The 19,436-nt window shown below is 50.0% G+C and overlaps 1 protein-coding gene across 5 annotated transcripts in view; it reads left to right on the top strand.

Annotated features, from left to right (window-relative positions):
* The window catches only part of SMYD3 (SET and MYND domain containing 3), a 521,599-nt gene that overhangs the window by 424,709 nt on the left and 77,454 nt on the right, over positions 1 to 19,436 (top strand). For all 5 annotated transcript variants that reach the window (XM_070401161.1, XM_070401162.1, XM_070401163.1 and 2 more), the window contains 3 exons: positions 6,173 to 6,240; positions 7,945 to 8,047; positions 14,809 to 14,919. In XM_070401161.1, coding sequence (XP_070257262.1) covers positions 6,173 to 6,240; positions 7,945 to 8,047; positions 14,809 to 14,919 — 282 coding nt within the window. The remainder of the gene's footprint in view (positions 1 to 6,172; positions 6,241 to 7,944; positions 8,048 to 14,808; positions 14,920 to 19,436) is intronic.

The following is a 19,436-nucleotide window of genomic DNA, read 5'->3' as shown; positions in this document are numbered from 1 at the left end:
GTTGTGTACATGGTTTAGTTTGACTTAAATTAAAGCATGATTTGTAAATGAATATTCTGGTTTGGGCCTCAGAGAGCAATGGCTCTCGTGACCTGATGTTTACCATTCTCACCATTTACTCTAAGCAACAGGCCAGCCCAGATGTCATGATTTCTGCCTTCTGATTCTCGGTGGCGAGGTGCAAGCACATCCAAATAATACAGTGGAGACTTACAGTTTCATGCCATCTGCTAAAAATAAGACTGTATACCCATCATGTGTTCACTTTCTAACATTTTCTAATTACCAGAGACATTTTGAGGTTCGAGGCAAGAATTCCAACCAGATAAAAGCCATTATATGCAGCATCTTGAGTCAGAGTTAGAGAATTATCATTTTTATGTTCCTCCTTCACCTTATTTTCCCACATCCTTGCTTACTGCCTTTAACCAGTGGCCCATTCAGTTTGCAAAAGAAATAGCATCTGAGCCACACTGGGAAGTCTACGTCAGACCCCGGGATCTGGGAGGGGAGCTCCGTCAGCTGCCCACCTCCTCAGGCCGCTCACGGTGCCCACGGAGACTCTCCTGCTACTCCTGGTAGAAGGAGAACGTGTTACAGGAATTGCTTTAGCTATTGATAAAAATTGAAAGGCTGCCATAGCCACCCTTGCTGCTGTGACCCTTCTAGAAACACTGGTACGAACCCTGGGATTGGTGGGTTGTCCTTTGGGAAATGCTGCCTCTTCCGTCCTGAGCTCCCATCCTCCCGTTGTTCCTTGGCTCGGAGTTGCAAAACCTTTGTCATAGGGCCGGGGAAGACGGTAAATGAGTGAGCAGAGGAGGGCGGCGTTAGGGCAGGCCCAACTCGAGTCTTAGAAGGTGGATGAGTATGTGCCATGCTCACGGGAGAGACCAGGAGGTAAGATTTGGAATCTCTTAAGGTTTATGAGAAGGTGCTGGGAAAACGATTCTGTGTTAAATACAGTGTCATACTCCAGAAGCGGAGAATGACAGACCCTGACTGAAATGCTCACTGTGCTCGTCAAGTTAGAGAGTGATGAGTTCTGGGAGTCAGGGGAGGGGCAGTTATCCATAATAATAAAAGCATAATATGCTAATTAGACCAGACATCCTTCCAGACGAAGCCGGGGCTGCAGCCCTGGGATCCAGGCAACCACCGCGGCTGTGAGGGAAGGATCCAGGCAGCTGCCGTGGCTACGAAGTCCTACAGTTGCATGAATTTTGTGCATCGGGTCTCTAGTTTTGAATGAAAACCTCTCCTTTTGGTTTTCATACCTGCCAACCCTCCCTACGTTCTTTCCTTCTATACACAGAGCTTAATGAGCCTAAACGTAGCACATTCCCTTTTGAAAATGTACATTCAGTCCCTCTAGTTCATAAGCTACATGTCCAAGGTTCTGTGTCCGGAACAGTCGCTCTACTTTTGCTTTAAGTAGAGAAGTTGTAAGGGAGATGCAGGTGGTCTTTGAGGAAACTTTATATTTATGTTCAGAAACTGAGTTCCCTTCTTTATGGTTTAAAATTTATATATATATTTGAAATACAAAGCAATCTTTGAAGTAGGCTAGAAGCCAGCTAAAGCCACGTGGTCACAGAGCAGGCTTTTTGTAAACACCAGTGACTGGGGGAGGGGCTGGAGGGGACGGTGTTCTGTGGGTGTCCACTCACCCTGTTCTGAACGGGCTGTAAGTGTTCTGAGGGTTGCGTAGTTTTGCCAGTCAAGGTAATGGGGGAGGTGATCTTCCTGTTTACCTACTGCTACAACAAAAGGCTTCTGGTTCCGAAAATTAGAGGAGCACGTGAAATTTAAACACGAATATAAAACAAGTCTCTGAAATATTCCCCTTGAGTGTTGGTATTAATTATTACAGGAGAATTTTAACCTCAGAACCCAAGCCTCAGTTTCTGGACCTCGAATCTGAACCAAATGACAAAAGAATTTGTTCACAGAATTTAAATTTCACTTTAGTTGTTTTCACAAAATACAGAGGCTCAGTGGCCTTGTACTAGCCTACTAGGTTTTTATCAGCTAGAGAAGCTGCAGAGTTACAAAGGCTTTTGATGATCTCGAATGAAAAATTTTGAAGAGTAAACATGACATTTTAATATCCTGGCAGGGGAAATATTTTAAAGGTAACATTCAAGCTTACTTTTCAGAAAGAATTGCTTTTTTATTTAAATAATAGGGGCCCGGTGCACAAAATTTGTGCAGGGGGAGTGGGGGAAGGGGACCCTCAGCCCGGCTTGCACCCTCTTGCAATCTAGGACCCCTCGGGGGATGTCTGACTGCCAGTTAGGCCTGAGCCCTGTGGGACATCCCTCTCACAATCCAGGACTGCTGGTTCCTAACCACTCACCTTCCTGCCTCATGGCCCCTAAACACTCTGCCTGCCTGCCTTATCATTTCTAACCGCTCTGCTGCTTGCCTGATCACCCCTAACTGCTCTCTTGCCTGCCTGATCGCCCCTAACTGCCTCATTGCCCCTAACCACTCACCTGCCTGCCTGATCACCCCTAACCACTCACCTGCCTGCCTGATCGCCCCTAACCACTCACCTGCCTACCTGATCTCCCCTAACCACCTCTGCCTCGGCCCCCGCTGCCGTGGCTTAGTCCAGAATAGGGGTGGGCAAACTTTTTGACTTGAGGGCCACAATGGGTTCTTAAACTGGACCGGAGGGCCGGAACAAAAGCATGGATGGAGTGTTTGTGTGAACTAATATAATTCAAAGTAAACATCGTTACATAAAAGGGTACGGGTTTTTTTTTTTTTTTTTAGTTTTATTCATTTCAAACGGGCCGGATCCGGCCTGCGGGCCATAGTTTGCCCACGGCTGGTCCAGAAGGACGTCCGGAATGACATCCAGAAAATTGTTCGGCTGTCCGGTCTAATTAGCATATTACGCTTTTATTATTATAGACAATAGTCCCCCTTGGTAGGTTCCAAGACCTCCAGCGGATGCCTGAAACCAGGATCAGTACCGAGTCCTGATATACTAGGTTTTGTTTTCCCTACACAAACATACCTATTGTAAAGTTTAATGCCTTTTCCATCTTAACTAGAAATTGTCACACACTGTGGCCACAATTTTTGCGGTTTGAGTTGCGACAGCAAAGCTAGCACGTATTTCTTTAGCCTTTTCACAATTTAATGGCTAGAAGAATCGGTCTTACTGTAGGTCTTAGCAACCACAACATCCAATTTTTTTCTTTTCTTAGTAAGTTGAGAACTTCCACCTTTTCCCTTGAAAGAAGCACTTTATGGCGTATTTGAATTGCCAGCCTCACTCCTCTTTCGCTTTGGGGCCATGGGTAGTGAAATAAGAGCAACTTGAACGTGGCCTGAGACACCTGACAGTCCATCTGATCACCAAGGCGGCTACTGGGTGACCACTGGGCGGATGTACATGCAGCGTGCAGACACTGGACAAAGAAGTGATTCAGGGCCTGGGCGGACGGAGCGGGATGGAGCAGGGAGGTGCGAGATTTAAAATGTGAATTGTCCATTTCTGGAATTTCTCATTTAGTATTTTTGGATTACACCGGACCATGGGTAACCAAAACCTTGAAAAGCAAAACCAAGGACTGAGGGCTACTGTAATCCCATTTATATACTTTCCTAAATTCATTTATTAACTTTAACTTATGCAATTTTCTAGGAAAATTGTTTATACAAAGACAGTAGCTTGAAAAAATGTTCAAACTTTTATTTCTGGGCTGTGTTTCCATTATTTCATTTCTTGGTATAAAGAGCAATTATTTTCACCTGAGCACATACCGACTTGTCTACCTGTCCTCTCATTTAAAAGAGAAAACTCCGAGAGCACCCTCATCTCCGCATTGCTTCAGCTACATCTGTCACAAAGATTCCCCGTACAGTGTCCTTAATTCAGATAGTGCTGCGTGGAACTGACGTTTTTAATGGAAGTGAGAGTAGGTAAATTAAAATTTTTATTCACTAGCGCAGGAACGCTAGCACATAACTCCTCTCAGAACAATACAAATGAGGAACTTGTCTAGGATTTGTGAAATAAAGCTAAAACGTTCCACTCATATTGTGGAGTGGGGCAGAGTGAGGGATGAGGGTGGCAAGTTGATAATGAAAATAGGGAAAGAAAAAGAAGGAAAGAAAGTGAGGAACGAAAGGGAAAGATGCAAGAGAAATGGAAGGGAAGGAGAGAAACATGGGGGCTATCATTATTCATTCATTCATTTATTCATGTGCAAATATTTATTTTGTGCCCAATGTGTGAGGCTTTGGGAATTTTAAGCAGAGAATCAAACTAGTCCTTGTGTTCTTCCGGTGGATAAAATTGCCATCCCACCCACTGAACTGACGGAAAAGAAGGTGAAAAAATTGACCTAGAGTGGAGAGAAAGGATACGCAGTGGTATGAGCAGGACATACAGAGACTTGGTGCCCAAGGACAAGAGAGATGGAAGATGAACTTGTCCTCCTTCTCGTGGCACAGAACTGCGTCCCTTCCCCTCACAGTGCCTGTGTTCTGTTTCTGTTCTCATCCTGTTCAGGATAACGACACCCCCAAACCCCCTGGGCATACTGAGGGTCACACCCATGCAACCATCCATCTATCAGAACAAATGTGTGCTGGTCACTTCATGTGCCAGGCACAGTGGGAGACCCGGGAACAGTGGTCAGTGAAACGCTAGCATTGCCTTCTGGGCGTTTCACAGTCTAGTTGTGCATGGTGTCCAGGAAACAGGTGGGTAATGGTCCAGTGTGATACATGCTCTAAAAGGTGAGGGCCTGGGAGGAGGGGCACCTCTAATACTTTCAACAAGAAAGATAATTTTTTTAAAAAAGTCAGCTACGTCTGGGGATCAGGTGAAGTTCCTGGAGGAAGAGACAGCTAAGTTAACAGGGTAGCCCTTAAAAAAAAATTCCATCAGAATAGACCTATTTTGTAAAAACCTTGAATTTGCTTCACAGTTCAGAAAAAAATTCAATTTTCATTTGATTTGAAAGTTTGCAAATTAGATCTCTTTGATCTGGTTTTTCATTGGTGGGTTGCTTCAGTAAAGTTCCTGATTATACTTTTAAAATGTGTATTAGCCCTGGCCGGTTTCGCTAAAAATCAATGGAAAAAAATGTCCTCGGGTGAGGATTAACAAGACAAAAAAAAAGTATTCGTATCCCACCCCCCAAAAAGACCATACCCATTTTTAAAAGTTTAAAGTTTCAAAAAGAAAACACAGGATTTTTTTGTTCTATATTTTTACCATCCATTTTATACATAAAAAAGTATAGGCAGTACACTGTTTCAACTTAATGTGAAACAGATGCCTTTAAAGCAGTTTAGCCAGAGTGTGTTTAAAATATGTGTATGTACACCAGTTTAGTTCCCGATTAGAAACTGCAGCGTTGTCAGACTTTTGGAGGAAAAGTGCCAAATCGTGTAGCTTGCGCTGGATTTCATAAAAAAGCTCTTCGGAGCAGAGGGAGAGCCTCGAGGACTCGAGCTTTCTTAGACTTTGCGTCCTTTCACAAGAATCTGCCTCCAGCCCTGACTGCGCCCTCCAAGCCCAGTGTCGCTGGCCCAGTCTCGCTCGCACGTCGGCGAGGCCTTTTCGAATTTAACAGGACTGAGGCCTTCCTCCCAGCTCTCAAAGCCCCTGTGTCTTTCAGCCTTCTGTAATTTTTTCATTTGTACACAAGCTTCCTAAGTAATTCCCTTTGGCGAATGCAAGGAAGACAGGGTGCAGCGGCCCATGTTCTGGTTCGGGGCTGCTGTCCGCTGTGGGCTGGGAGCTGCGGCCCTGGGCGGACGGTCCGACCTTGTCCAGGGCATCAGCTTCTGGTATTGACGCCCAGAAACCACCGGCTGCGCCATGTCTGGCCGTGGCCTCTGAAATCAACTTAAGAAAACATATGTAACTTGACGGGAGAGGGCACACGGGAACCCCAGGCCCGGTGCTGGCTGACGCCTGGCTTTTTACAGGATGTTGGTATGTCTGTCCTTACCCACCGATATGCTCTTACGTGCTGCCCAGGTATGTTCTTTTGCAGATGAAAGAGCATCCGGGTTTGGCTTGGACCTCGCCAAAGCTGCCAGTCAAAGGCACTGCGTTTTATTTTGAGAAGCTTGTTCTCTTGTCTGGGAAGTTTCTTGGGTGACTCTGCTAACCCCACTGTCCCCCTTGTTTCTGCAGTTGATCTGCAATTCCTTCACCATCTGCAACGCGGAGATGCAGGAAGTCGGCGTGGGCCTGTACCCCAGGTATGGCATTTCACTCTGTGTTTCCACAGAGAAGCAACTTCAATCCCCACCCCCGGGCCCCAGCCTTTGGGGGGCAGTAGAAAGGCTATTGCAGCAGGTTGTTGGAGAGCCAGGCGTAATTTACAAGAAAACGGAAAATGTTAAGTTTAAAGAAAACAACTCTATATCCCCACGTTATATGCTGTGGCAGTGATTTTCAACCGTGTGCCTCAAGGATTTTTCAAACATGCAATACCTGGGACACTGACCTCTTTTCCCTTCGATTCTCAGATTTAAAAATGGCAACAGTTTACACAACCATAGCTGTCTAGTGTGGCTGAATCAAAATCATACCTATTTTTTTGTCAGATTGGCAACAAATATATTCTTTGGTGCGCCACAGAATTTTAGTAATTGGTTTATGTGTGCCGTGGGCGACAGAAGGTTGACAGTCACCGTGGTGTTAACCAAGAGGCAGCCCTCAGACCTGAATTCCTTTCCGGGGAACTTGGGTTAGAAGGTGGGGCGGTGGGTGCCAATACCCCGTCAGGATGAGGTTGGTTAGTCCCCTCCCGCTCCCCAGCCCCCTGGCCGAAGCACTGGGTCATGTCACCAGGCCCCCGGCTGCACCACCCGTTCATTCCATCCTTTGGCTCAGCTCACTCGAGCCCAGGGCCCCAGGAGGCCGGACGCTGGCCGTCACTGAGGTGGCCTTTATCACTGAGCCACTAGCCTGTCCATCACACACTCTCTGTCACTCCTAGTGTCATGCCATTGAGGGTCCAAATACAAACCTCATTACTTTGTAATTAATTGTGAACCTGAGGATCCCACCTCTTCTCTTACATCTCACAAGTGTCGGACCGCAGGGCCGTTGGCGCTGGCCTTGGGGAGCAGAGGGGTGCAGCCAGGTGCTCTGAGGTCAGACGCCTGGCTCAAGTCCAGTCCCACTCACTAGCTGAGTCCTGGGGCAGTCACCTCACTTCCACGTGCCATTTCTTTACCTGTGAGTGTCCCTCGTGAGAACGATCACGTGATTAAACTTGATAAACATGCTCAGCTGCTCAGAAAGTGCTTTCTACATGTAAAGGCTCATGGGCAGGTGTTCTAAGTGTTGTCAGATATGGAGGCAGCTTCAATCCAGTCCCTTCCCCGGGTGGTAAAAAACGCCACCTGCAGGGAGATGAAATCACTGGCCAGGCCCAGGGTGCACCGGGTCGTTAGCAAGACAACCGCAGCGTCCGCTGAGGAGGAAGGTCTGTTACTCATGGTAGCTGCGACGCCCCAGCCGAGGTGGCCGCTCCTCCCGGGCTGAACAGACGAGGTCCCGTGGGAAGGTCAGCTGTGCTGGCCGCAGGGACACGGCCGCGTCCCATTACCTGTCTCGGGGGGGATGTGCTTGCACGGCTGTCTTCTCCGTCTTTATATCGGGCTGTCTCACTGCCTGGTACCTAATGAGACAACCACTTCCTCCCCACCCCACCCACCCCCAAAGAGGACTCAGAAAACGTGTTTATTAACAAACTTCCCCACTTAGCCTCCATCCCGGGGAGATTTCAGTTCCGAGGCAGTGGCTAGAGGCCTTGCTGTGAGCGCCCCCGAGGCTCCCTCCTGGGCCCCGAGCCTCACCTGCGCCTCTCCCCCAAGTGAATTGTATTCATTGCATGTAGATGTTGGACTCTGCTGAGCTGTGATGGTCCCCCCTTTTCTTCTTCTTTCCTCCAGTATGTCTTTGCTCAATCACAGCTGTGACCCCAACTGTTCCATCGTGTTCAACGGGCCCCACCTCCTACTACGCGCCGTCCGAGACATCCAGGCCGGAGAGGAGGTAAGGAGCCCTGGTTCTCACTCCGTTTCCCCCCAGGCCCCTCCCAGCCTGGTCCTTCCCTGACACTGGTGCCCGAGGGACAGCTTCTCGTTGTCCTGCCCAGGAGAAAACACGCCGCCTCAGCTGGCCGACTTCCCCATCGTTACTCTCCAGGTGATAGCCCGGCTGACTTTTAGTCGCCGTTTTCCTGGATGGTGATGGTCCCTAGTGTATGTGTGTGAGAGGTGTGTGTGCGACAGTGTGTGTCCTGCACACACGACAGTTCCTGCCTCTCACGTTTCTGCAGCTGGTCCTCATCCTTCCATGGCATGAGCCCCCCGGGCTTGCTTATCTCAGGGCCACTCCTCACATCTCCATGGTGACTCCCTTTCACTTGTATTAAGAAAGCAGATCAGCTGTAACCTTTTAGGTTGTCATTGGGCCTTTACAAACCTATGGGCCTGTGTGGTGATTGTTCAGGCAAAGGTGCGAAGGGAAGCAAGGCTGTGACCTCCGGCAGCGGCCTGGCCTTGACCCTCCCCTGTGTGGCCGGCCAGGCAGCCCTGCTGATGAGGAACCGCTCAGAAGCCAGGGTCTGGGATGGGCTGCTCCCGGCTGCTGCCCGCACCGGCACTGGGCTTGCGCAGGTACCACCTGAACTCTGGGTTACGGATACGGACGCTGCGTAGAACCCAGTCTCTTCTCCCCTCCCAGCTGCTAAAGTGGATGTTTATTGCAAGGAAGACAGAGTGGTCATAAGATTTTACTGCAGCTATACAGCACTCGGCCAGTAAAACCCAAGTATTTGAGGTAGACAAGGATTTGGCCCGATAAGACTCCCCCCAACTGATCTTCCACTGAATAAGCTGCCGCTTACAAAGGCGTTCGTGAGTTTCCTGTCTTCAGCACCAGGCCCTCCCAAGCTCTGTCAGCAATAAGGGGGTGGGGTGAGGTGGGGGGGTGGGGGGGGGGCTGAGATTTGTTTCTGGGGCTGGACATGACTTCAAGGCGGTTGAGAAAGGGAACCTGTCCATTGTCAGCAACTTAGTTTAGTTCTGAGGGATGGCTGCTGTCCTTGATAATCATGATTATGGTGCTGATGCTGACGGTGGTGGTGTTTTACTAAATTTTAAACAAAATTCTGTTTGCTTATCAAGGTTAGAAATGATTGGCATTTTCAGAAACAACAGAGACGTTTTCTGACATCTTGTTTTCTAGGCTTGCCTGCCAGGCATTCTCCTTGGTTGGTTTTCACTTAGTCGCAAACACACCTCGTCTTTTGGTGTTTATTTTACTGTTTCATGCCCTTCTCCTTCCATCTCTGGAGAGACAAGCACCACCCCTTCCTCTCGCCCCACAGAAGGTGGCTCTGCCGGCATCGGGCCCTGCAGGTGCGGATGTTCTCCCCGCGGTGCTTGTCCAAGCAGCTTCTCCACAGGGCGAGGTTCTCCCCTCAGCCCTCCCTGGACAAGCTTGTGCTTCTCCCGGGGGCCCGGTGGGCATCCAGGGGACACCTGTGGACTGTGCAGGACTGTGCATCACTGAAGGAGGCTGGCGTCCGCTCAGCTATGCCTGAGGCCGCCCCACCCCTGAATGCATCCTGCACCTTAAAGCTGACCCCTGGGCAGAGGCAGGGGAGAAGGAGAACCGTGAGGCAAGGCATGCCGGGGTTGGTGAGAAGGGGTCATTCCTTTTCGTTGTGCAAATATTTGCTGTCGTTAAATTGGGTAACAAGTAAATTTAGAAAATTTGGTAATTTCAGCATCAACTCTGCATTGCAGCTTTCTTGCTCATCAGGGCCTGTCCAGTTTCCTATGTGCTATGGGGATGTGAGTACCAGCCTGAGGCCCCGTGGGGGAGGAGGCACCGTGTCTGTGGCTTGGACACTCCCCGGCCTGGACCTGCTGGGTGACGGGTGAGGCATCCCACAGGCACAGCCAGAGGTAAACAGACTCCGCCTCCGGTTTGAAACTACCAGCACCCGCGGGCGGCCCGGCCCTGGAAAGAAAGTGACACGGGAGCCAGCTGTCCCAGTGTGAGAGGGAACGTTTAAGCCAGACAGGAGCAGGAAAGGTGCCCGGAAGTCACCATGGAGGCTTCTCACCCTTGGTTTCTCTCCACGGAAACCCACCTTTGGCCACTTGGGGCCATTTCCCGTTAAGTGGCACCTAAGTGAACACTTTTCTATTTGAAGACTTTGACTGTGATGCTCAGGTGGCTGTGTTGTGGGTTTGTTTTGTTTAAGGCTCACAAGCTGGATGGCTGATGGCTGCCTCTTCAGGGTTTGCCAGGTTATGAAACACATATTATCGTCGGACAGTCTTCTAGAACATGCGTTAGGGAAGAAAGGTGGACAGGCCAGGCCACCGTCATGGGACTTCCTGTTTGGGGAGGTTATCACTGTGGCCAATAATGTCATCGGCTGCCAGCATTCCCAGGAGCCCAGTGATGGAGAGAACTGTGCTTTGCAGGAGTTGAGCGAGTTAGTGTCCCTAACGTCAGGTTCAATCTAAGTGCTGGGGTTCGGACCCTGGTTCCTCACCCAGTCAGCTTTGCTTATGTGCTGAGTCATTTAGCAGAACCCCTGCCTGCCTACGGGCCTCGGCGCCCAGGTGGCATCGGGACCACGAGGATGAGTAGGGCCCAGCCTCACCTTCAGCACGTCAAGGCACAATTGAGGACACGGACGCAGAACAGAAAACCGGGGTAGAACATGTGAAGGTCAGTCATGTCAATGTGCACAGGGCTTTCCGGAAGTTCAGAGCAGGGCACTGTGGGGCGAGGGGCAGGGGCGGGACGTGGTCAAGGAAGGCTTTCGGAGGAGCAGCGAGTCCTGGCCCCTTAAGGCTCCATAGAGTTAAAGTTGGCAAAGCTGGGGAAGGCGTTCTAGACAGACACGCAGACCCGGGACTGAACGGCGAGCTCAGGAGCAGGAAGCAGGTCAGGTCGGTGGGCTGGAGCGTGCAGCTGTGCCCAGCAGACGAGGGAACATGCGGGGCCCAGGCCGGGGAACCCAGGGCAGCCTTGCCCAGGAGCTCGGTGCACTTGAAGTTTCCCTGACGGTGCCTGGTGGACAGGAGGCCCTCAGTGAAGGTCTGCGGGAGGGAGGGGACAGCGATGGAGCGTCACTGAAGGGGCGGGCAAAGCAGCTGCATGTTGACATTGTCTGTGTGGGCGTGGTTGCGAGAACAAGGTCAGGATGCTGCAGTCCTCCATGCTGAGGCAGTGGCCTGCTGGCTGGGGCGTCGGGGGGTGGTCATTTTTCAGTTCACAGCCAGTATTAGCATAACAGTGTACAACTGTGGCAGTGCCATTCCAGAAACGACAACAGTCTCCCTTTAATGGGGCCACAAGTACCCACAGCTGCACCTCATGGGAAGCTGTGCTTCCTGGGAAGGGTTCCCTTTGCCTGGACGTTTCCAGGGAAGCACTGCATTCGGTGTCCAGCCAGTGCCTCCTGCGGTCACTCGCTGGGGATGTCGCTGCGCTTCCCACGAGAGCTGCGGGAGCGGGAGGCCATGGCCAGTGGCATTCACCGCTGAGTGTGATTCTGTTCCGTTCCATTAACCGTCTGCTGACCTGGGCAAGTCTGACACATGCTTCCCGCTAAGTGAGCCCCACCTTCAGTGGCAGAGTCTCCACTAAAACTGCGCCAGGGAGTCTGGGGAAAGGTTTTCATCTTTGGCTGATGAAACGACTCAGCTGTCATTACCAGTTAGGAACCTGGCTGCATGTTTCCCCAAATACGAGTCACGATGCTTCTGCCTTCGAGGCCCTCAGCTTTGACACCGTGGGTTTGTGAACTTCAATGCCACAAAGGGGAGCGGGCAGCCTTCACGGAGAGGCGCCTTGGAGCCCAGCCTGCAGGACGAGAGTTCTGAGCAGACGGGGAGAAGGCCTGGCGGCTGAGGCAGGGGTGCCTGGTGCTCACGGCGGGCATCGTGCACACGGTTCCGGGGTGTGACTCCGGGGTGTGGAGTCAGTGCACCTGATTGTGACCGACTCCAGGGTGGACGAGGAGCACTGAGACTGAAAGCCAGACAGACAGTGAGCCGCGAAGCCCTTGTGTGCCTTTATCCCGGAGGCAGGGAGCGGCCATCGGAAATCTCCCCGGGGAGGATGAGGGATCAGGTGTGAGCACTGGGAGGGTCTCTCTCAAAGCAGTTAGAGGCAAAAGGGCGGCTGAGGCTGCAGGGAGCCGGGTAGAAAGCCGCTGCACAGTCTGATAATGGGTCCAGGCGGTTCCGGATGGTGGATGGTGGGTGGTGAGTGGTGGGTGGTGCGTGGTGGGTGGTGGATGGTGCATGGTGCATGGTGGATGGTGAGGGAGGCTGTAGGAGTCTGTTTCATGGGCTTGAATGAAATAAATAATTAGCCTCCTGTTGCCCAGCGGCTGCCTGGCATGACCGCGCATGAGCTCCGGCCCTTGTAGCGAAGTCGTGGGTGGGTCAGCATATTCTCTGGTGTGGCAAGTCCTGGATTTGTTGGCTTCGCACTGGGCACATCGTAATCACCCAGTGAGCCCTGCCGTTGGTCTGATCTGAAGCTGGGGCTGAGGCCTGAGGGCCAGGGGCTTGGTTGAAAATTAGGGCCCTAGAGCGAAGCCGAGAGGGAGCAGAGATCAGCTCATCTACCTCCTCACCTCATTGGAGGAGACCGAGGACCTGTGCCTGAGGGAGGAAGACCGGTGTGCACTGCCCTGGCCTTGCTAACAGGCTGCTTCTGAAGCTGCTTAGACGTGGTCATGTGGAACTGGGGTACAGTGCTCTGTGAACGAGAGGCGCTCGCCTGGCTCACCTTTGCACCTCAGAGGCAGCCCTGTCTTCAGGTCACGAAGCAGAAGAAAGATGTGGGGAAAGCGCATGTGGCTGTGGGCTGGGCCCGAGGAGCCAGGGGTCTCAGAACAGAGCTTAGCAGGGGCTTGGGTGGTCCAGGCTGGGTGGTGCCTAATATTTTATATGAGAGGCACAGCAAGTTTCTCTTACAGTTGCTATGCAGTTTGTGAAATGTCAGCTTTGCTTATGCCATGCAGACTAGTGCGGTATGGCCAGCATCCGCCAGGAAGCGCACTGGAGCTGTGGGGACTCTTTGCTCTAAGCCAGCGGTTCTCAACCTGTGGGTCGCGACCCCTTTGGAAGTCAAATGATCCTTTCACAGGGGTCGCCTAAGACCATCGGAAAACACATATATAATTACATATTTTTTTATGATTAATCACTATGCTTTAATTATCTTCAATTTGCAACAATGAAATTGGGGGTCACCACCACATGAGGAACTGTATTAAAGGGTCGCGGCATTAGGAAGGTTGAGAACCACTGCGAGTCTAAGCAAAGTGGGAGCTGTGGAGTCTAAGCAAAGTGGGAGTGTTGAGAACCACTGCGAGTCTAAGCAAAGTGGGAGCTGTGGAGCAGAGGGCAGGGGCCAGGGGACTCAAGGAGACCAGCGGTGAGACTTGCATCTCACAGGAGCAGGGATGGGGGCTCAGACCGGGGTGGTGGCAGCACTGGAAACGGCAGAAGAGGTTCAGGATAGAATGATGAGTTGAGCCACAGAACTTCCTGGCGGACCCGATGGGGCGTGAAGGAGAGAGAAGTCCGTGGTGACGCCACGGCTTCAGGTGGATAACACTAAAGATGAATTGCTATCAGCGGAGGCTGGGAAGGCGCCGGCTGAGATGCATGGGTGGGGCAGGGGGTGGGGGTCAGCGTCAGCAGTTGGATTCTGTATATTTTGAATTGGACTTGCAGCACCTAGGAGATCTGTCCGGTGAGAAATGTGTCAGCATCATAATGTTCCCTGAAGGCCTGTATCCTGAAGTGGACTCTGGGGCTACACAGAAACCCGAGAAGCCCCTGGACTGTGCCTTCTCACATATGACCTTTCACCTTCAAGACAGGGCACAGTTGCTGTATTTGGAAGGGTCACAGGAAGTCAGTTTAAGAGCCTGCAGCGGAGGTTGCATCCTGACATGAGGTTCTCCTCATGCTTTATCCCACTTTGGTTTGGAATCGAGTCACCAGGAAGAAAACGGTCTCCTAATTGCAAACATAACAGGTCTGGTCGCCCCTGAGTTCCGAGAGGCCGCTGTGCAGCTGACTGGATGTAAGCAATCTGGCCATGTCGTCTGCCACCCATTGGTTGCCAGGGCTGTGTTGGCTCCTCTGGTTACCAGTGATTGTAGAATTTATTAAACACACCTTAGCGACACCGAACATATAACAGCTCTTGATACTTTACTGCCCAGTGAATGAAAGGTAAGAGGTAAGCATATCTAGAGTTAATGAGCCCAGTTCCTTAAAATAAATATATGTGCTCACCACATAAGGTTGGAAGGTATTGCAAGAAAATTTTACACGTGATTATTTCGGTGGAGACACGGAGTAGTATCTTACCTCGTACGCTTTTTGGTGTGTGATAGATATGTTTTACCCCCATGGGCCGCCTCCAGCCTGCCCCACCCCACTGTCTGTGTCCATGGGTTATGCAAACATGCATACAAGGTCTTTGGTTGATCACCTCCCACCCTCCCTGCCTTGCCTCTGAGATTCTGCCATCTGTTCCATGCTTCCATGTCTCTGGATCCACTCGATTTATCCGTTTATTTTGTTCATGAGATTCCACATATGAGGGAGATCATGTGACATGTAATACTTTCAACAGTAAAGATTTTTAAAAATAAAAATAAAAGTATGTTTTACTTTAATAATTAGCAATAATGGCCATTTGTTAAAGGAAATGAGCAGAGCAGCCATGTGGCCCCTTTTCTCTCTGGCCCACAGCTCACCATCTGCTACCTGGACATGCTGATGACCAGTGCGGAGCGCCGGCAGCAGCTGAGGGACCAGTACTGCTTCGACTGTGACTGCGCCCGGTGCCTGACTCAGGACAAGGTATGTGCCAGGTGGTATCCAGCGATCTTGCTGAGAACTCTACTTTTATGTCATTGACCCACACCTAATTGACCGTCACTGCATCGTAGGAAAAGGAAGTGAATACAGGAGTGCACAGGGCTGCCCATGTTTCATTCACTGGAACTGTTATCACCCACCAGCAATGCGAGCTTTAACCTCAGCAGGGACCCATGGCACTCAGAGTCTGAGGGAACATAGGCATTAAACGTGTCTCACACCCAGACCTTTTGACGAAATCTAGTGTATTTTCCTCTGTACCACAACTTCCTGTGGCCTCTGATGCCAATGTTCATGGAGAGAAGGCCCATGATCTCATTCTAATGCTGTAGGAACTAGTGAAAATGATCTGTTTCTTATGAAAAAGAACTTTTAGAAATAAGTGAATCAGGTGGGAAAAGGTGGACTCACTGCTAATAGTTTCCCAGGATTCCATCTCCTTAGCATCAGCCTTCTCCCTCGCAGGCATGGCGGGAAGCATAGGGGCTGCTCTGGGTTTCTCCCAGACTCACCTGGAACGTCGGGCAGCGAGCTCGCTTCCACCCACAGCCTTGGTTGGGGATGGGAAGGCCTTCGGATTCAGTGCTGCTTCCGTGACATCTGTATGGCAGACCCTCAAAAGTGTCTCAAATGTGTGCTTGTATTCTGTTCAAATTGGGGTCATGTTCACTTTGGCTTATTGTTACAGTTGAAATCTGGCTAGAATGGTATATTAGGAGAGGGCTTGGCTACCAAAAGCAGATAACTGAACTGACTTTAGCAGGTGTATTTGTCTCAAAAATTCTAGAGAAGCTACAGCCCAAGACAGGAGCAACTTCTCAGCCAGCTCATCACAGGCCAGCATCCTCCGGTCTTGCCCCTCAGCCGTCCCCAGCGTGTGCCTTTTGTCCTCATGGTCCCAGGCTGCCTGCTGTCCCCACCCTTACTCAGTGTGTCCAAGCTCTGGACATGGAAAAGAAGAGGCAATAAAAAGCAAAGAAAAGCCTGGCCAGTGGGGCTCAGTGGTTGAGCGTTGACCTATGAACCAGGAGGTCATGGTTGGATTCTTGGTCAGGGCACATGCCCAGGTTGTGGGATGGATCCCCCAGTGTGGGGTGTGAAGGAGGCAGCCAATCGATGTCTCCCTCTTATCGATGTTTCTCTCTGCCTCTCTCCCTTCCTCTTTCTAAAGTTAATAATTTTTAAAAAGGCAGCGAACAAAGGGAAGCCCTCCTAGGGATTTCCACCTGCGTCTTATTGTTCAAAACTGTCTCACGTGATGACTTCTAGCTGTGAAAGAGGTGAGGAAACTGGGTGTTCACTTTTCAGCCTTTATACTCAAGGAAAACAAAGATGGAGGAGGCTGTGAATGGCTTTCAGTCAGCCCATCGGCAGTGTCCACCACACCCACTGAGACCATCCTCTTCCTCTCTGAACTAACAGTTTGTTTAGTATTGTATTAGGGTGCTTTAGAGAAAGAGAACTAGCAGGGTGTGTGTGTGTGTGTGTGTGTGTGTGTGTGTGTGTGTTATTCAGCCATTAAAAACAAATCTTGCCACTTGTCATGACATGGATGGACCTTGAGGGCATTGTGCTAAGTGAAGGGAGTGGGACGGAGAAGGACACATACAAGAGAATGAGGCTGATGGTCTCAGGGAAGGTCCCTGCAGCTCTGTGACCTCATGTTTCTCTGAGATGTTTCCTAGTGACAGTGAGTGGGGTAAGTGTTTAGATGAGAATGTGAACTTGCTTTCACTTGGTTCATCAGTTATATTGTAAGTTTCTATTTCCATGAAAGTTTTATTCTGATTAGCAGTATAAATCTCCCTTCTGAATCTCCATGCTGTGGATTTGCTCTGAAAACATAACAGAAGTAAATCTAGCCTCGTGCAGTCCCAAACGATCGTAAATTCACAGTAAGTCCCGCCAGAAGCAAATTTACTGTCAGGCTTATGTGTCTGCTTTTCTTGGAACCTAGAACCTTCATCTAGGACTCCGTTTATTAGGTGCCTGTGTGCGCATGTGACTGCTCTGCTGTGTGTCCTGTTTCAGGGAGGCAAGAGGCTTTCGGTAGTGGGTGTGATTTATGTGTGTGGGTGAGTTGTCATCTGTAATCAGCAGCTGCTTAATTTTGGGGGGAAGTAAAATTTACCTCCAAAGAAGGTTTTGGAATGATTTGGCTTCTCCTGTGGCTGCCCAGCTCAAAGTACAAGGCAATAGAAGCAGAACAGACCCAATGGAATTGAGTGTTTCCGAAAGTTGTGTGTAATATGTAGCGTGCTTTCTGGGTGTCACATGTTTTGTTGCAAAAAAAACCACAACAACCCAAAATCCTATACTTCCTTGCCATGACAGTCTTTCTTCCTAAAGCCTGGCACAGCTGGTTGATCCTTCTTTTAAAACAGTGTCTTTTAATTTAGCCACAGTCCTGATGCCTCACTCCTCGATGGAGTTGCCCCTGACTGGTCACCTGGCCCCCAGTCTCTTCCCTTCCATCCATCTCGCCCTCTTATAATGTTCTCTTAGATGCCACTTCTCCGCGCCAGAAGTCTACAGCGTGGAGCAGTATCTAGTCTTCAGGGTCAGCGTCTGGCTCTTACCTTGGCATCCACTGTCCTCCAAAGTCATGCCCCCATGATCCAGCTGCCTCGGTTTCTGGTTTCTTTACTTCTTTTTTCTCTTCTCTTCGCTCTTCTCTTCCTTTACGTAACCTTTGTATCTAATTATACCCCTTTCCCCACCCCAAAGATTCTAAAGTGGCCGACAGGCACACACATGCACACACACATAATAAAGCAGCAACACAGTTTGTAATGATTGTGAAATAAGAGTGACCATGAATAAGCTGAAAGCAGGTTAGTACCCAGAGTGCACGCCATGTGATTTTATATATAAGAAGTGAATCACAGATGTGCTCCAACTTTCCCAGCAGCCAAAGCTAAGAGACTGGTTTCACAACTCGCACCCGGTCCTCGGCCGGAGCACAGCTGCTCCTGGCATCGAGGCCTGCGGCTCCCAGGGTCCCCTGAGGTTGATGGCCAACATTCTTATCAGAACTCCCCAGCAATGTAAATGGCCGATTTTCGTAATATTCCTCAATGCAGCTGCTTGGCATAATTTCAAATTATAATTTAACGAAAGAAGTATCAAAAAGGGTGAAGAAATATGTCATCTAAGTGCTTATCTCACTGACGGTTTGCTTCATTCCAAGAATATAATTTAGACTAGAACAGGGGTGAGGAACGTCCGGCCGTGGGCCATATAAGGCCCGCAAAATCACTTGGTCTGGCCCTGCCAAGGCATCAGGGGTGAGTTAGTTAAATGTTTGACCAAATACAGCAGGCTAATGTTTAAGTACTGTTGTATGGCCCGAGAACGATGTTATAAATATCCACATGGCCCCTGGCAGAAAAAGGTTCCCCACATTCATGTTACAGTGGGGCCTTGACTTACGAGTGTCCCGACTAACAAGTTTTTTGAGATACCAGCTGTCTCTCTGGCTGATTTTTTGCATTGAATTGACAGAGTAATTTGAGTTAACGAGCTCCTTAAGGAGCTTGGTCTCGGAAAGAATTAAACTCGTAAGTCAAGGCCCCACTGTATTTGTCGTGGTCTTTTTTTTTTTAATTTTAATTGTTACTAAAGTGATACCTGTGTGAAGTTTGAAAGTCAAAGTACTGGACCCAGATGAAACGTAATTAGCAGCCTTGCTCTGTTTCTGCCCACGTTCTGCTCCCCGTGGTCAGCACGTGGCTTCTGGCGTTTATTCCATGTTTCCCAGAAATAACGCTCCCTTAAACCATGTCCCAGGAAAGGTTTTGCTATTGAGTTTGTTTAATGACTGTTTTTTAATTTCGGATTTCGGATTCACTTTTTACCTGTTTCTGTTGGATAACGTTGTGTTCACTCTAACGCGTGCCTCTCTGTTGTTTATTTTCTGACATTGGTCAGTCAGCGCCGTAGCTGATTTTACTGGACTCAGACCAAGCTCTGCCAGTTGATTTTTGCTGGTTACCTTCCTTAGCGCTGCGCTTCACTGAGTGTGTTAGCGTTTGGAACAGCGGGCTCATGTTTGCCCCTTTGGGTTTTGTTTTGTTCCTTTCTCTCTCCATGTGCTCATCCCTCCAGCTGGGAGCTTTGTACTTGCCTCTCCCAGGCCCGTCAGGCCCAGCTCAGAACTGGACTCAGTGGCGTTGGCACCTGCTGTGTCCCAGTGCTGTGCAGGCTGCGCCAGGTCCGGTTACTAGGTGATGGGCATCTGTGGCGAGCCGGCACAGCCCCACGTTGGGCGCCTTATGTCACGTGCCAGCTCAGCCAGGTTCAGTGACCCTGAGAGGGGGCAGTGAAGGATGGAGAAAAGACAGACAAGAGAAAAAGCTGGGTCTGGGTGGGATGCTGTCCTCTCTGATGGAGAACTAGCGACAGCGCCATGGACGAGAAGCCGTGTCTTTATTTTATAGCAGATTCCACCAGGCAAAGTAAGGGCATGGTCAAGATGTTTACAACATTCTCGTGGGTTT

This window comes from Myotis yumanensis, unplaced genomic scaffold (assembly GCF_028538775.1).
Source record: "Myotis yumanensis isolate MYYU_CA2020_CCGP unplaced genomic scaffold, mMyoYum1.0.hap1 SCAF_22, whole genome shotgun sequence".
Classification (NCBI taxonomy): domain Eukaryota; kingdom Metazoa; phylum Chordata; class Mammalia; order Chiroptera; family Vespertilionidae; genus Myotis; species Myotis yumanensis.
Note: the sequence above shows the minus strand (reverse complement) of the source record. Positions and strands in the feature narration are given on the sequence as shown.